At 39.7% G+C, this 15,282-nt stretch overlaps 1 protein-coding gene across 2 annotated transcripts in view; it reads right to left on the minus strand.

Moving 5' to 3' along the window:
- The window catches only part of LOC106486457 (plasmanylethanolamine desaturase 1), a 44,045-nt gene that overhangs the window by 17,519 nt on the left and 11,244 nt on the right, over positions 1 to 15,282 (minus strand). The window contains exons 3-6 of one of the 2 annotated variants that reach the window (XM_067307876.1): positions 9,817 to 9,908; positions 8,113 to 8,257; positions 7,226 to 7,438; positions 2,983 to 4,152 (exon numbers count right to left, since the gene is read on the minus strand). In XM_067307876.1, coding sequence (XP_067163977.1) covers positions 4,031 to 4,152; positions 7,226 to 7,438; positions 8,113 to 8,257; positions 9,817 to 9,908 — 572 coding nt within the window. In that variant the 3' untranslated portion in view covers positions 2,983 to 4,030. Of the gene's footprint in view, positions 1 to 2,982; positions 4,153 to 7,225; positions 7,439 to 8,112; positions 8,258 to 9,816; positions 9,909 to 15,282 lie in introns of those variants that run through there. The other variant, XM_067307877.1, reaches the window with a different exon arrangement.

A 15,282-nucleotide genomic window follows, 5' to 3' on the forward strand; every position in this document is an offset into this window, starting at 1 on the left:
ACAGCTTCAACTTTATTCCGGCGACTGCTGGCACTGAGCGCTCCGCTCCCTGGCGTTCCCCAGCACCTCCCAGGAGAGGCGGTGCGGCGCAGAGGCCAAGGCTGCGGACCTGCACAGAGAACCGCACAAGCTGATCCTGCAGCCCCACAAAGAACAGCTGGAGAAATGGAGGAATATCAGAAAGCTGAGCAGTTTAAAATACATCAGTGTGAACTTTACGGCAAACAGCAAGAACCACCCCACTAGGCTGCCAGAGAACTAGTTTTCTGCAACTCACACACCAGATACTGCTCTTTAAGAAAAGGCAGAGGGGGTGGAAAGGTGCTTTGCAGTAATCTGCATCAGTTCACCGTAACATACTTTCCCTTGTAGACAGGGCCCAAAATAGCTACGCTCGTAGGATCTCCCTGCAACAGCACAAGTGCATGGAAAGAAATACAGCTGCTGCTACCAGGCTCTTGCACTATCACAAGTAGCCTGCAAGTTGTAGGGCAAACTTGGCAGTAGTTAAAAGCCTGAAAGACTTTTAGAGAGTATTTCTGCTTCCTTTGAAGACCCAGGGAGGAAGAAGCTAACCTTGTTTTTCCTGCAGAAAAGATTTAGACTTAAATCAAACGGCTTTTAAAATGGATTAAAGTGAAATACGAGCCATCTCTGGAGTTTAAAAGGAGTGGCTTATTCTGCTTTAGCTCTAATTGGTTCCTAATCAACTTAGGATAAATTTATCTTAAGCCAGATTTATATCTGTTAAGAAGCATCCACATAGCCTTGCACCAGAATTGCCAAACTGATTTTACAGCAGCATTCACCATTTAAACTGGTAAAACAGTTTCCAGAAACCAACTGAAGACTGAAAAAGAAGCTGACTCACAGGTATTCATTAACCTGCCTCTCGGCTTAGGAAGCTTTGAGATATTCCTCTGAACTCACAGCAGTTAGGCAAAGATCAAGGATTACAAAACCAAAGCGTGCTCGCTGCCACATCCCCTCTCCCCTGCCTGATGAACAGATACTTAACGAAGGACCCTGAGAGATGCCAGCGATGTCAAACAGTGAGTCACTAATGAGCAAGCACTGCATCAGGAGTTGAGTACAACATTAGCCCATGACTGTGTTATTTAGGACTGTGTAAATCAGCAGCCAGAGATTAAATGTTGTCCCAGTTTCTTATAATTACACAAGATTAATAGGTAGATAGGCACAGCGGTAGCCAGTATTAGTAGATCAGATTTATTTCCACTAAGACTACTGTAAAACAAGTGACTGAGACAGAATTGGCCAACACGCAATTATCTTCAACAAGATCCTTTAAGTGTAAACTCTGATAATTTATACGTGTTTCAAATCCACTTGTTAAACACACTGCAGTACTGCTGTTCACTTGGTATTTAACTTCTTGGTAAAAGATCAGCTTATAAATGGCTTAGTGGTTAAGGCTGTGTTACACAGGAGTCCTGAGCATCCACTAGGCTCTATACTGGGCTTCAACATCAGTTTATTAAACTTAAACTTGGGTGGAGGGGGAGGGAAAGGGAAGAGAGGGATGAGAGGGACAGTAGGGACAGACAACCAAGGACTAATAAATCTCTAAGACTATGGATTATGGGAGACTCAAGCTAGGAGCTGACAAAAATTTAAATTTTTGTCAATGTGAAAGCCTCAGAAATAACTACAGCAGTTCTTTGTACTCACAGCAATAGATGTTGTTTCTCGACTACAACTTTACACCTAAAACCGCAGGATACTCAGGCACTGGAGGGGGAGAAGCGGGAGGAGCAGCGTTCCTTGTCCAGAACGCACAGCAGTTTTCATCCCCACCCCACGAGCACCCAGCACTTTTTAAACACTTTTCACACCTACTAGACCAAAAGCTTCAGCTACTAAGAGTGCTCAAAAGCCCAGATCTGGGACAAGAAACAGGCAATATTTAACAAAGGACATGCCAGCTTGCAACAACCTTCTTTAAGTTTGGGAGCAGCTGGCTGCTCTCCCCAGTGCCAGGTGTTCTCACGTACGGCCTTTCTTGCCAAGGCTTGCCGTGGAGGGGCTGGGGAAGAGAGGGGACCACCTAGCCTTCCCCCAAACATGATACAAAATCATACATCTGTCTTCCACAGTAAGAGCATTAAAGGATTCCTTCCCTCTTCCCCCCAGTTTCAAATAAGTGGGTTTTAGGACTCCTACCTAAAAGTAGGAGTATTTTTTACTTCTAAAATTACATGGAAACCTGATATTGACTATGACATCTGGAGCAGACACTCATTTTGTGTAATGGCAAACACAAGTTCTCTCCAGGGTTTGAATCATTCTAATACCTTAAATACTTGGTAACCAAAGTACCAGCTGGGACTTCAATCCATAGAACCAGCTCAGACACTTCTACATTCAGCAGTTCCCAGGGAAGCGAAGTTGCCAAGCTCCAATCCTTTAAGAAGTTGTGCTCCATCATATTTGAAGTTGATATTTAAAAGTTTACAGGCACAATGATTTCAGATCAAGGTTAGTCTACAGCAGGCTCTTACCTATGACTTAAAAAACCCTTACCATGCACTTAAGGAAAGGACAGTTTGAATTCAACACCGTTACTCCTGAGGAGGGAAAGGAGACTTAGATTTCACCTTTGATAAGCTTTCATTTAGGAGAGAATCAAACAAGATGTGCATCATGTTCACTTGATAAAGTGCCTGTTGGATGTGGACACTTGAGAACGTGTTAAGGAAAGATATTTTCCCCAGTCCAACAGTTAATCCTTAGTATCTAATGCAGTATGAGCTGCACATCTGGAAAGGTATTGAAGTCTGGTGTAGTGTAGTGTCAAGCTCCTACAAACTTGAAAAATAATTGACTGCTTCAACCTAAACAAGAGTTAATAGGCTGCAAAATGTTTCAGATAGCTGGAATAACATCAAATATTTAGCAGCTAAATGATCAAATTTTTGAACTGAACACTGAGAATGCATGAATGAAGAACAGCAACAAGACTTAACAAACATGATTAGTATTATCCAACTGCTTTGTTATAAATATTATATACATTCAAACATCACATTAAAATATTATTCCATTACACAAGAAGAGATTAAGGCTTTATATTATTTACAGAAACAAGCAAGCACCTTAAAAAAAAAAAAAAAAAAGATCATTGACATTTCCCTTCTAACATCACAAGTTTGATACCTTGAGCTCTTGAATACAGCTATTTGCAATATGCCCAATGCTAGAACTATCTTAAACACTTATTATCAGGGTAGGAAACACTTAATAGAAGGCTCTCATCAGTGAGCACTCCGCATGAACTAACACAAGCCTGTGTTGTACAGTGTGCCCTCCCTCTCCTCGGACACCTGTTAAGGTACAGTTGAAGGCTTATGCAGAAATGGTTTGCTCAATTCCATGTAGAGAGTAGAACAATTTTATTTCAAGGGAAACTGAAGACACTTAAGGACTCATGGCCCACTGACGGAGCGGGATTCTCAAAGTCTGTTCCACATTACATCAACTAGATTTAACATGATAGTGAAGATGGAACTGTAAGTTTACCAACCACTAAGTGCATTGAACAGTGATGATTTTATAGGCTTCCATTACTCTGACACACTGTTTTCATGAAGTGTATTTGGACTCAACCATGAAGTGACAAACTGTCGTCACCATTCCCCCTGTAGGTCTTAGGCAACAAGCTATTTTTGAAGTGTTAAATAATGTTGATACAACACGTTTACTATGCCACCATGTATCAATGGAGTGACTGTCCTGCCTTCTGGCTTGCCTGATAGCTTTTACAAGATACAATGATGAAGTATTTTCTAAGATGTAAGCAGACGTGGCTAAACAAAAGGTGCTCAGTAAGAGTAATCATCTTCATTTCAAGTATTGTTTTAAGAATTAGTTCTGTAATTACAGTCTGTGTTAGCACTTTTTAGTTTGTGCTTTAGAGTCTGTTATTTCTTTGCAAGTCTTGAATTTGGCTGATGGCTTTTTTTAAAAAACATTGGCAACAAAGATGAGGATTGCAGAAGGCTGGCAAAAGTTATTTAATTTTTTGAGCCCATTTCATGTCATCTGCTCTTGGCTTCTCCCCAGTAACTCCTTGGATAATGTTCTCCAAGCACCTCCAGAATCCTATCTTCTCTAATGGATAGTTCAGCCAACCTGAGAGATTATAAAAGAGAGGGGGAAAAAAAAGAAAAAAAGAAAAAAAAAGAAAGATTAGTTTAAGTTATGTCATCCAAAGTTTAATGTCTTGCAGTGTTTATTTAATAACATTCTTTAATTTAAACACATGGCAAATGTAAGAAGAGTTCAGAGGCGAAGAACTAGCTAACAATACTGGCCATTGCACAAAACTATCAGAAAACAGACCATCTAGTTAAATGGATTTTCATTAGAAGCAAGACATTCTTACTAGTAGCACCTTGGATTTAGTGTTGACATTCAAAAAAAATCCAGCTATTTTTTCCGCTGATTACAGTTTCCCCATCATTGAAAGCTTGGCTTTTCTCCTTGTTTCTCACTAGCTAGTACAGCAGAAAAATAAATGCATACAACAGGGCATTGAAATCTCACATCGCACCCGCACACACACACACTAGATTTCATCTTGAGGCCTAAACAGGCCTAAACTAAGGCTCAGCAAAGCAAAGATCTTGTTCTTTTTTCCTTTTTTGTTTTGGACTTATTAAAAACCAAAAAGCCTCAAATTTTGATAGTGCCAATATCAGTTTGCCTTTTTAAGGTACTTAAACATATTATGCTCTCCCTGTGCAAAACTAATGTTTGCTTAACCAATTACTATTGAAGCCTGCGATGGGAAAAATCTTGCTGTAGTGCCACATTGCAACTAATGATAGCTCAAGGTGGACACCTTACTGGATTAAGAGGGCAGGATATTTCGATGATATTTCGAGTGTTTTGTAGAAATGTTATGTTGCACAGACTGCAAAGCTGGAACTCACACATGCTTAATATGCTTCATACTGAATTCAGAAGGGCTGTGTCTTACTCTTGGGATATTAATTAGTAGGTTAATTAACTTGCTTTTCTAATACTGTTCTTTGAAGCCAACCTAATTACCTATAACCAAAAGAAGAGTGCATGAGAGGCAACTTCACAGGGTTTTTTTGTCACAGTGTATTACATAGTAACTTTAGGTCTCTGTTTTATTAAATAGTGCAATAACTTTAAGAAAACCAAAACAAATCAGAGCTGCAAAATGTTATTACCCTGTAGAAGTTCTCCTACAACCAGAAAGAGATGGATGTACACAGGGTTATATTAGCTATCCCACACTTACAGAAGTTATACAAGTACCTACATTGCACATTTTTCCCTTTTCCACAAAATGTACAGGGAGAAGAGTGTAAGGAAAGGAAACCAAATGAAAGGCAGGAATGTGAAGAAAATGCTGTTACCTCAACAAAAACAATGAGCAAGCAGCAGAGGTTCATGTTGGAGGAAAGAGGTGGCTAAAAGGCAGGATGGTAGAAGCAAGACTCAAACATGCGAAAGCTCCCACAGAGCCAGCTTCGCAAGGTCCAAGTAACACCCCTACAGCAGTGGCACAGTCAGCAAAAGGAATACAACCGGTCTTGCTGCTGCTGTTTTAGTCTGATGTTAACATTCTGGGAAAGAAATACTAAAATGAAAGAACATTCAGGATAGCCACTGCTGAAAAGTAACATCGTATTTCCAGAAAGCAAGATCCTTCCTAATCAGACATAATTACAGCTTTAATGATCAAAACAGGCACAGCTTCTGTAGTTGGACATGGCCTTTCCTTGCTCACCTGCGATACTGCAGTCCCACTCACCTCACTGTGTACTGATGACCTTTGGGAAAGCATCCCATACAAATCTCATTAACACAACCAGCTCCCTCAGGGAATGGACTCCTCCTTCCTGGTGTCTAAAAATGGTAACCAGTCTGAAAGCTTTAACATTGGGAATGCCAGAAAGCTGTTATCTGACACTTTCCCTGGCAATGATACAATGGCAGACCTCTATGTGCAGAGATTAGCTCTGAAACCAAGTACACGCTTCGGACTTGGCAGTCTAGCTCTTAGGGTAACTGTAATGTGCCTTGCACTTAATCACTACCAAGCACAATAACTAGTCATATTTTACAAAATAAAGGCCCGTTTTAAATAGTGCACTAATTGCACATTTTTGTTTTCCCTCTCACTTCTGTCCTAGCTGAAAAAGTGTTAGGGCTGCAGAAGCACTTTGTATATTCACATTTTTCAGTGGAACAATCTATCATGCTGTGTTATGTCAGACTAGTATGGTATGAACACTTACAGAAAGCACTGATTAAAAAGAAGAACATGTAGCTCATCCTTTTTTAAGCAGACAAGAAAACAAAAGCAACTAGCTGAAGGCCACTATTAATGGTCAAGCTCCAACTTTCAGTTTTCTGCCTCTATCACTTCAGAACATAGTAGGACTGAAACAAGCACTTAGGGTAGCAAGATTTTTGCCATCATCTGTCAAATCAAGCTTCATAGTTGTACAGCACTTTTACATGACATTCTGGTCACTAGAACTGGATTTGTTTCTTGGCACAGATTTCAAAACTGACAGAGAAACTGTTTGTCAAAGCCAATAACTGAATCAAGAACTGAAGTAATTCATTTCCAGCTGTTTGATGAACTTGATAACTTACTCAGGATTGTGCAACACTGGTGTTTGAGTATATCTACCTGTACAGTGAGCATAAAATGGAGTATAGATATAAGGAGACCCCAAATCCAAGATCAGTTTCTTGCTAGTCTCTCCTCTCCTCTGCCTCAAATCAGAATGAACGACTGCTGAAAATCCAAAAGCTTTTCTCTGTAAATCAGCATTTGAGGTAAGACGCACTTGCAAATGATATGACGTTCTTTGTGTAAGAGGGAACAGCAGCTTTCAGACTTCAATGAATGAAATGCGTTACTAGCATGAGATTCCCAAAGTGTCATTCAATCAGATCTCAGTATTGTTGACTATCCCATCAAAGTCACCTTTTAGCCAATCATGAACCTTCCCCCACCTTCTTTTTAAAACCTTAATTTACATTTCTTTTTTATGCAACAGTAACAGCTAAAGCCACACGAGCTCTTGTGAAACTAAGCAGTTTTGCCACATCACATTTTCTGTATTTTATAGGTTGTCACCAAAGTACATCTTGCCAGGTGAATTGTACTACGGATTGGTGAAAAGAGTTTGCAGGATGAACCAGAATACATTACCAGTGGTAATGCAGAAATATGTTTCATGTGGAGACACATGGTGGATCCTGTGGTGTTTCCGTGGCAGGATAACATGCCAGTCCTGTAGAAAGATGACCCAACGAGGAAGACCAAAGTACGTGTGAGACCACTTGTGAATCTGGTTCGTCATGGTTATGAAGATGATCAGGGCAAAGACATAACACTCCCAAGGACATGTTTCATATAATGCCTCTGCAAAACAAAATTTGCAGTTTTAAATATTGCTTATGAAAAGGTAGCTTTCTACTAGGAAAATGATGTCTTGCCCAGCCAGAGCTGCTCAGTGCTGCAGGAACTAACAAGGGCCTCAACCAAGAGGCTTTGGCAAGAGTGTCACAAGAGCTAGTGAGCCATAAACAATTTCAGAATGTCCCGAGGCAGACTGGTAAGTGCCGAAGTCCATCAACTCAGCATAAACAGGAACTTGAATTCTTAATTTACTATCTATAAAATTAAATTCATCCTTAAATTCTTGCACTTCTGTTTGGTAAGTAAAGTATTTCTGCACAAACAAAGCATTTTTAGGTAGTTTAGAACAATGAATTTCACTATATACCCACAGTTTGATCCCAGAAAGCCTATAAAAAAAGAATAATTACTATAACTTCTAATGCTTCCTTAAGAGACTCTTCAGTCATAGATTCTTTGTTGGGCCAGACAAAAATCCCATACCCCTTTTCAACAACTACAACAAAAAGAGGGTGAGCAAGAGCGATCCCCTCCCTTCTCCAGGGAGCATGCTTCCATTCACAGTTTACATACTTGTCATTCACGTTCACTGATTTCTTCCACCCTCACAAAGACAAATGCTCATCTGAATATCAACAAAAACTCTAAAGCCACATAAGTCATGAGTAACAGCTTACCTGGGGAAAAAGAAACAAATTTGTATGCCATGTTTGCCAACGGGACTAATGTCATAAAGCAGTTGTCTCCATTGGTCTCTATGAAATCATGTCTGGTAATCGCTGTGGGGTCAATATGATGTTCTCTAAATGGTCTGATGAAAGCCTGAGAGAACAAATTAAAAAACACAACACCATGAATCAAGAATGATCAAAAAAAGTATCAGACTCAAATCTGATGACTGCATTTGGGAGACTTCCCTACTACCAAGAAAGAAAACAAGGTTCAAATTTTTGCAATTATAACATTTAAAATAATTTGATTTATATTTGCAAAGCAATTAAATTCCTAAATTCAAATCCAGCTTTGAATTGCTCTTCAATTTTATTCTTGTTAATATTCACTTAGGGTGTTTAGTTTTTAGATCTCAGAAACAAAGAAGCATCATCCTAATTTCACAGGAAAAGAAAAATCGCAAGTCACTTGCTAAGCAGCATAAAACAAGGCAACAATAGAAACAAAACTCAGTCCAACACTTTGTATGGGCTATAAATGACTGCATTAGTAGACAAGATGAAAGTTAAATGGCATAGACAAACCAATGCAAGTCAAATAGAATACAGAGAAGTCTCCTCTGGGAATAGAAATGGCATCTCAATCTACAATCCCAAAGAACGTGAAATATAGTAAGTAGGACAGAGACAGTAAAACAAGCACGCTTATTTGCTTTTAACACATACATCATGTACAGTCTATACAAAAGTGTTCTGATCAGTCTGAACTCTGTGTTTATTTAGAGCATAGTCTCCTGTGGTGGTAATTTTTTTTTTTTTGAACTATGCTCCACAGATACCAGGATTCAAGGACTACTAAGTCTATTGAAGGTAAATAAAAATAAGCCTAAAACCAATAGTCTTAAGTTTGCTGTACTGGTTCATGTACTTCTGTTTAACTACAAAGAATATCCCATATATATTCTTTTAAAAAATAAAGATCCTCCTAATACTGCAATGTGAGGAGTAATTAATGGCATCTATGAAGAAGTCTACTTTAAGAACAGATATTTGCTTATTATAGGAATCAGTGGACTTTCCTCCAAGCATCTGGCACTTGCAGCTAGAGATGGGTGATCTAAATCTTCCCTGATCACCATCCTAGTACATCTGCATTTACTGAATAGGTGCCAAGAGCACAAAGAACTGGAGAAGTTTCTTACTAGAGCTTCTCCATGTTTTCAAGTCATCTTTCAGAGAGTTTAGCTACAGGAATAAGGTACCTGATGAAGCAGGACAGCACCTAAATTCTGCCCATCTCTGCATTTATTGACCTTTTGGAAGTTCTACAGAAGTCTAGCCAGGTTTCTGCACTTGTGGCATCGTAGGCCATTCCCACTGTCTGGGAACACTGATATTGCAAAACTGTGCGCAATCCCTAATCAGGGAGATAAAATGGAATGGTGTCACCTTGTACATGTCATCTAGACCAAGTGTAAATACGATGCTCAGTGCACTTAACCAACATTACATTGTGCCATTTAGCAGAGAAGGGTATTAGGGGCCAAAGTGGGGGGCAGCACAGAGAACAGGTCACATTCGCAAGATTGCAAGAAAAGCACAGCTTGTATGTACAGTCCAATAGAGCTGGGATGCAAGCGTTATAATATTGGAAGTGTTTCAGAAAAGTATTTCAAAAGTTTTTGATGTTTAAGGATAAGAAACTCAAACCTTTCCAACTATGGGTAGCTCCACAGAACCCCAGGTGTCTGCTCCCCAGTGAAATAATCCTGATAGAAAGTCAGCTGTAATAACTCCTGCAACTTGAATGGAAAAAGACAGACAGTTAGATATATAAAATCATTTTTACTGCAGGATTCACATTTTCAATTTGTAAAACAAGTTCGCTTGTTTACTTCTAACTTAGAGGTACACAACATGAGATCAACCCCATTCTGAATGCATACAAGGCCAGGCTTGGAATAGGAATAAGAGTTTAATGAGACACCATACGGACATTTAGTCTTCACTAAAACTACACCAAGATTTTGTTTGGCCTATCTCCTACAGAAGAGCTTGACAAATCTTCACAGTTGCTGGTATGTGAAATTTAAGTTAAATATGAATCATTTAGATCTTCTTTTAGATGCACCTTCTCACTGGACCTGCTCTTTTTCTGTGCTGTTTAAGAGATTAGTTGGCTATAAGAGCTGCTAAAGCCATCTCAAGAGATTATACTATCTGCAGATCCTCTTATCCCTGAGTCCTTGTGTCTATCAACATGAAACACCAAACTCCAATAAATATAGGTAAACACTAATTAAGAAGCCACTCCTGGGTACAGCAAGACTATTTACAAAATAAGACTAAAAAGTCAAGCAACTTTAAGACTGGGTCATCCACAACACTGTAAGTGGAGGCCCCAGAAACCACTCTAGTGATCCTGTTAGGGACATCCTACACTTGCGATACTTGTGTACTAATTTGGATACACCATTAAACGAAGGTCATTGCAAGATTTTACAAGTGCAAATACTTTTCTAGCTGCCAACCACAAGTACTTTCAAATTGTGATCAGGTAAAGGTGGTTTTCCTTTCTTCCACATAAAGTCATATTTTTGCCTTTATGTTCTGGATGACCTTCTACCTACCAAAGTTTGTGGGTAATCCTGACATTTAAGAGTATGGGCACAAGAAATGTTATTTGATCAGAACATTTTCCAATCATAGATCTGTCAGATGGAGTCTGACACCCTATCATTCCTCATCTGCAGGGGAAATCTTATTCCCAGGTTCCCAAGTCTCCAATGAAGACTAATGAAGTCTCCAATGAAGACTAATGAAGTCTCCAAGAGAATTTAAGACGCTCTCCTGTGTGCGCGCTACTGCCAGGCTCTCTCCTCTCTTGAGGAAGAAAATTCAGAAAAGATTGCCCCAGAAGCTCCCTTCTTAATGGGAAAACTTGGAGAAAAACAGTATGACTATAGCAACACAGCAAAGATGGAGAGACTGCACTGGAACCTCTGTGCTTGAGGGCCTTTAAAGCACACACACCAATAGGTACTAGCTCTAGTCTGCACATCTTGCTTGGAATGGGTTTTGACAGAGGTTACCCAGGTCTGGATGTAGTCTAGATTTGTTGAATAATGAACCAGATTAAGAATCAGGATCCTCTTTCAGGGTAGTGCTGCTCCTTCAGGTTAACAGAAAGATGTTTCTGTTCAGCTATTCTGAGATCAACCACCCAGCAAAGTGAGTATGCAGGCATACTTGATTCTCTGTAGAGCCAGTGGTGAAGCTCTCAAAAGGGAAAGGCAATACACATTTCTTACCTGCAGTTCTGTTTAAAACAGTTAAGCAGAACCATGACCCAGATTTCAAAATAGCTACTAGCTATTAGGCAAATATGATATACCTGGAAATTGATATGATCCGTTTTCGGTGCTACTCCCTTCAAGTCATATAGGAAATTCATGCCAGCTAAAACATTATACACTGATCTTGCAGACTATTGTTGAATGAGTCACAGCAACAGAAATAAAGAGATGACGTGTACAAAGTATACGTTTCAAAGCAGCTCAGTTGGCAATCCCCTACTGTTATTTGGTGCCCAGTGTATAAGACACAGTCACTTACTATTGGCATGTCCAGTAGCTCAAATTTCAGAGAAGCTTGTTAACTGCCCACAGGAAGCCATGTAAGCCAGAGAACTAGTCACAGAGTCAGGTCAGAGTGGCTGGAACATAGTTCTTTAGTTTCCCCAGCTGATGTTTACAGAAGCAGGTTGTTTACAGAAGTAGCCCATTGTAACACAGTCTTTGCACCAGAAACAGCAGGGCGTTGCAAATTAAAAGCGATGCAGGAAATTCATTTCTGCTTTCACTACCTCACCAGCTCTCCTTCAGATGTCTGCAAAGCTAGCAGAATCCTGGCTCTTTCCTCTGCTACCTGGCTTTCTCCTGCACTAGCAAGTATTCATTTCTCCACCTGTCTACAGACTTCCTTCAAGCACAGCTTCTCAGTTATAGCTTTGATGCTTTCTGAGATGGGCAGGTAGATCTCTGCCTGCTAGGAAGTTAGGCAAGACAGTTCCATCTCACTTATAATCCAAATCAAAAGTTAAAATTGTTGGTGTACTGGTTCATCTTGCTTTGGCTCCAAGGCATTTTGTTACTTTCCCTCCTCTCACACTACCGCAAACAATCCAAGATGTACCAGGAAACAAGACAATGAATGCACATCTTTTCCCATAAATCTTACTGCTTTTATTTACCCTGGTCATGATCTGGACTTTGGCTGGTGTCAACCTTCCTACTCCAATCAATGCCTAGGTCAGCTGCCTGCAGAGCCCAGTTTAGTGAAATTTTTAACATTAGCAGGATTGCTAAAGACCTGATATTTTTGGAACATGAAAGAGGACCAAGTTGTTTTGTTCATATTGAACAAGTGCTCTTCATCTTTAGGGGATGGCAATTACCTACAATGTATGCAGCATAGCATATTTTAGATTTACTTCTCCTCATGGTTACATTTTGCTTAGCTAACCCCTTACCTCTGCATTCCTTTTCTTCCTCCCCTTTGTTTTCAGAAAAATGAGAAGAAATAAAAGTCAGGATTAGTATGGCACCTTCTGCCCTAAAATGCTTTTCTTTCAGGATATAAAAGTCAATCCCCACTCATGAATCCATTGCCTAATCAGACTAAAATCTTACAGTAGTAGACACTTCAAGCTTTATGTATTTCCTAAAAGTAGGAAGCCATGCTTTTGATTACTTCTCTTGGCTTTACTGTACTGAAGATAAATCACATTTTATAAGCAGTAAACTCGTTTGTATAAGCAGTATACACTTGTTTTGTTTCAGACCACACATGTAAGCTACAGCTACAGAGACTGTGTGGAGCACAAAAGCTTTGGGAGCTGCACTGAGCAGCTGAAAGAGCAAACAGCCTTGCATTAGAGGGAAGATATCTAAACAAAACTTCACAACAACTCAAATACCATTCTTGCTGAGGTAATCATCCTATTAACCAGTTTTCGCATCACCTCCAGCATACTGCACTATTAGAGCAGAAATATCTGAAATAACAGCAGAAAGAACAAACAAAAATAGAAGCAAAATACTCATAGTTCACAGAAGTTTCACGTGTTACTCTGATGCCAACTTGTAGCAAGCTAAGAAGAAAGTGAGTAGTGCCTGAAACTGTGCCTTACGCTAAGGCAGCCTGAAATACCCAACTGCCGGAAGCCGTGTTTCAGCAGTACTGCAAAACGGCTTACTCGCTCTTTGGTAGTCATGTATGAAGAGCTATAATGAGAGAGCACAAACTGTAACACAGGTAATATATAGGAAGCATTGTAAGACTTTGCATCTGATCTGCAGACTTTGAAAGCATGTCAGACACCAAAGAATTAATCTCAGTACTCTCATACACCTAGTATTGTCTTTATTTAAAAAGGGAGAACTAAGGCACAGGTGTTTAGTTACTGCTCTGAGATGGAACAAATCTTAATGCTCTGTCATCAAGGTCGGGAGGGCAAGATATGTTCAGGGCTGTCAAACCATATTTCATTACACGTTAATCAGAGTCAGAGAAGGCAGGATATCCACAGTATTCATGTATGAACTGTAAACAGTGGATTCGCATGCTGAAGAGAAGCAAAACCAGAAAAGCATTACAGAAATACTTCGCTATATACCTTAGATTCTTTAATCTAACCTGCTGAGGTGTAGGATGGAAGAACCCATCTATAGTATATATTTGAGGAGGAAGTGAACATACAGAAAACGCAGGGGGAGGAGGGGAGAAGGCGTTTCAGCTAAAAAGCAAGCTGCAGAGTATGCTCAAGAGGAGATTTTTTTCTTTGTTTAGAAAGCAGACACTGCTGAATCAGAAGAAGAAACAAGTCTAGTATGCAGGGAGACCAAAGGCATACAAATGAAGTCTAATCAGCTGCAGACATTTTAAAGTAAGCGAACACATGACAGAAGTCCAAAAAGATAAACACAAATACCATTTCTGTGCTGGTGATTTAACAAGGATTTAGAGGTAGCAGACCTCCATTTGCTAGAAGGGCTGTACTTTTCCAACCATCCCTTATTTGTGAAACTTCAGGCATCCTTAGGACAGTGCCTAGGAAGGCAGGGGACATGCCACAGGATGACAGTCCCTCGCTGAGACTGCCAAGTCACCTGCTTGGCAATGGGAGCACAAGACAGCAAGCACAGTTGACCCAAACATATAATTGACCCAACACAGTTTTGCTGCTGCTTGTGGTCTGTTCATAAACCAGATAATACGTAGGAGTCAGTGTTAAAGAAAAGCCTCCTCTTCCTTGCTAAGTACAAAATTACAAGTTTACAACTTACAACCTTAATGAAGAACTTCTAAGCAAGTCATAAACCACTTCCTGCAACTTGACTACACTCAGGCATGAGAGGAAAGAAGCCAAACGAGGGGGACATATCAGATGTAAGTTGTTCAACAGATATTTTGCATGTTTGCATGTTACAACAAAAAGTTGTTCTTCACTGAGGTTTTGTACAGCCAAGCATGAGCCTGACTTTGCATAGTTAACTCGCAAATTCTAACACGGAAGCCTCACAGGGGAACAGACGAGGTTTCATTTTTACTATAAAATTTCAGTTAGAGAGTCTTTGGCCAGGGGGAGGAGGGGGGGCAATCCTCACCATATGATATTAAATAATAACTTTGTGCAATTGTGTAACATCATAGAGAAGTACAGTCCTTTTTAATCAGTGACTATATGAACTAGTTGAATGTTACAGTACAAAAGAGTCAAAGGGGGAGGCTAATTCCACGACAGACAGATTTTTCATTTTCTATTAAAATCAATATGCTAAAATAACAGCTATTTGTTACATATATGCTCAAAAAATAAAATACGTCTCAGTCACCTGCACTCCACATTTAGGGCGTTTACTGCAATACAGTCCTGATTTGTATCCCAGAAGGCAAGGGTTTGATACTACGGCAAGTTACAAAACTAAGAAAGTAATCCCTGAGCGTTTTAGCAAGTATAAAATGTAACAGCTTAAAAAGAAAAGTTAATCATTTTGCCTGTGTCAAGCTGAGAAATACTCAGTCAAAACTGGAGCTAACAGTGGAAGTAAGCAGAGAACACAGCTGAACTATGGAATAAAAGAAAGGCCTGCATATTATATTGTTAGATATAGC

The sequence above is a fragment of the Apteryx mantelli genome, chromosome 18 (genome assembly GCF_036417845.1).
Source record: "Apteryx mantelli isolate bAptMan1 chromosome 18, bAptMan1.hap1, whole genome shotgun sequence".
NCBI lineage: Eukaryota > Metazoa > Chordata > Aves > Apterygiformes > Apterygidae > Apteryx > Apteryx mantelli.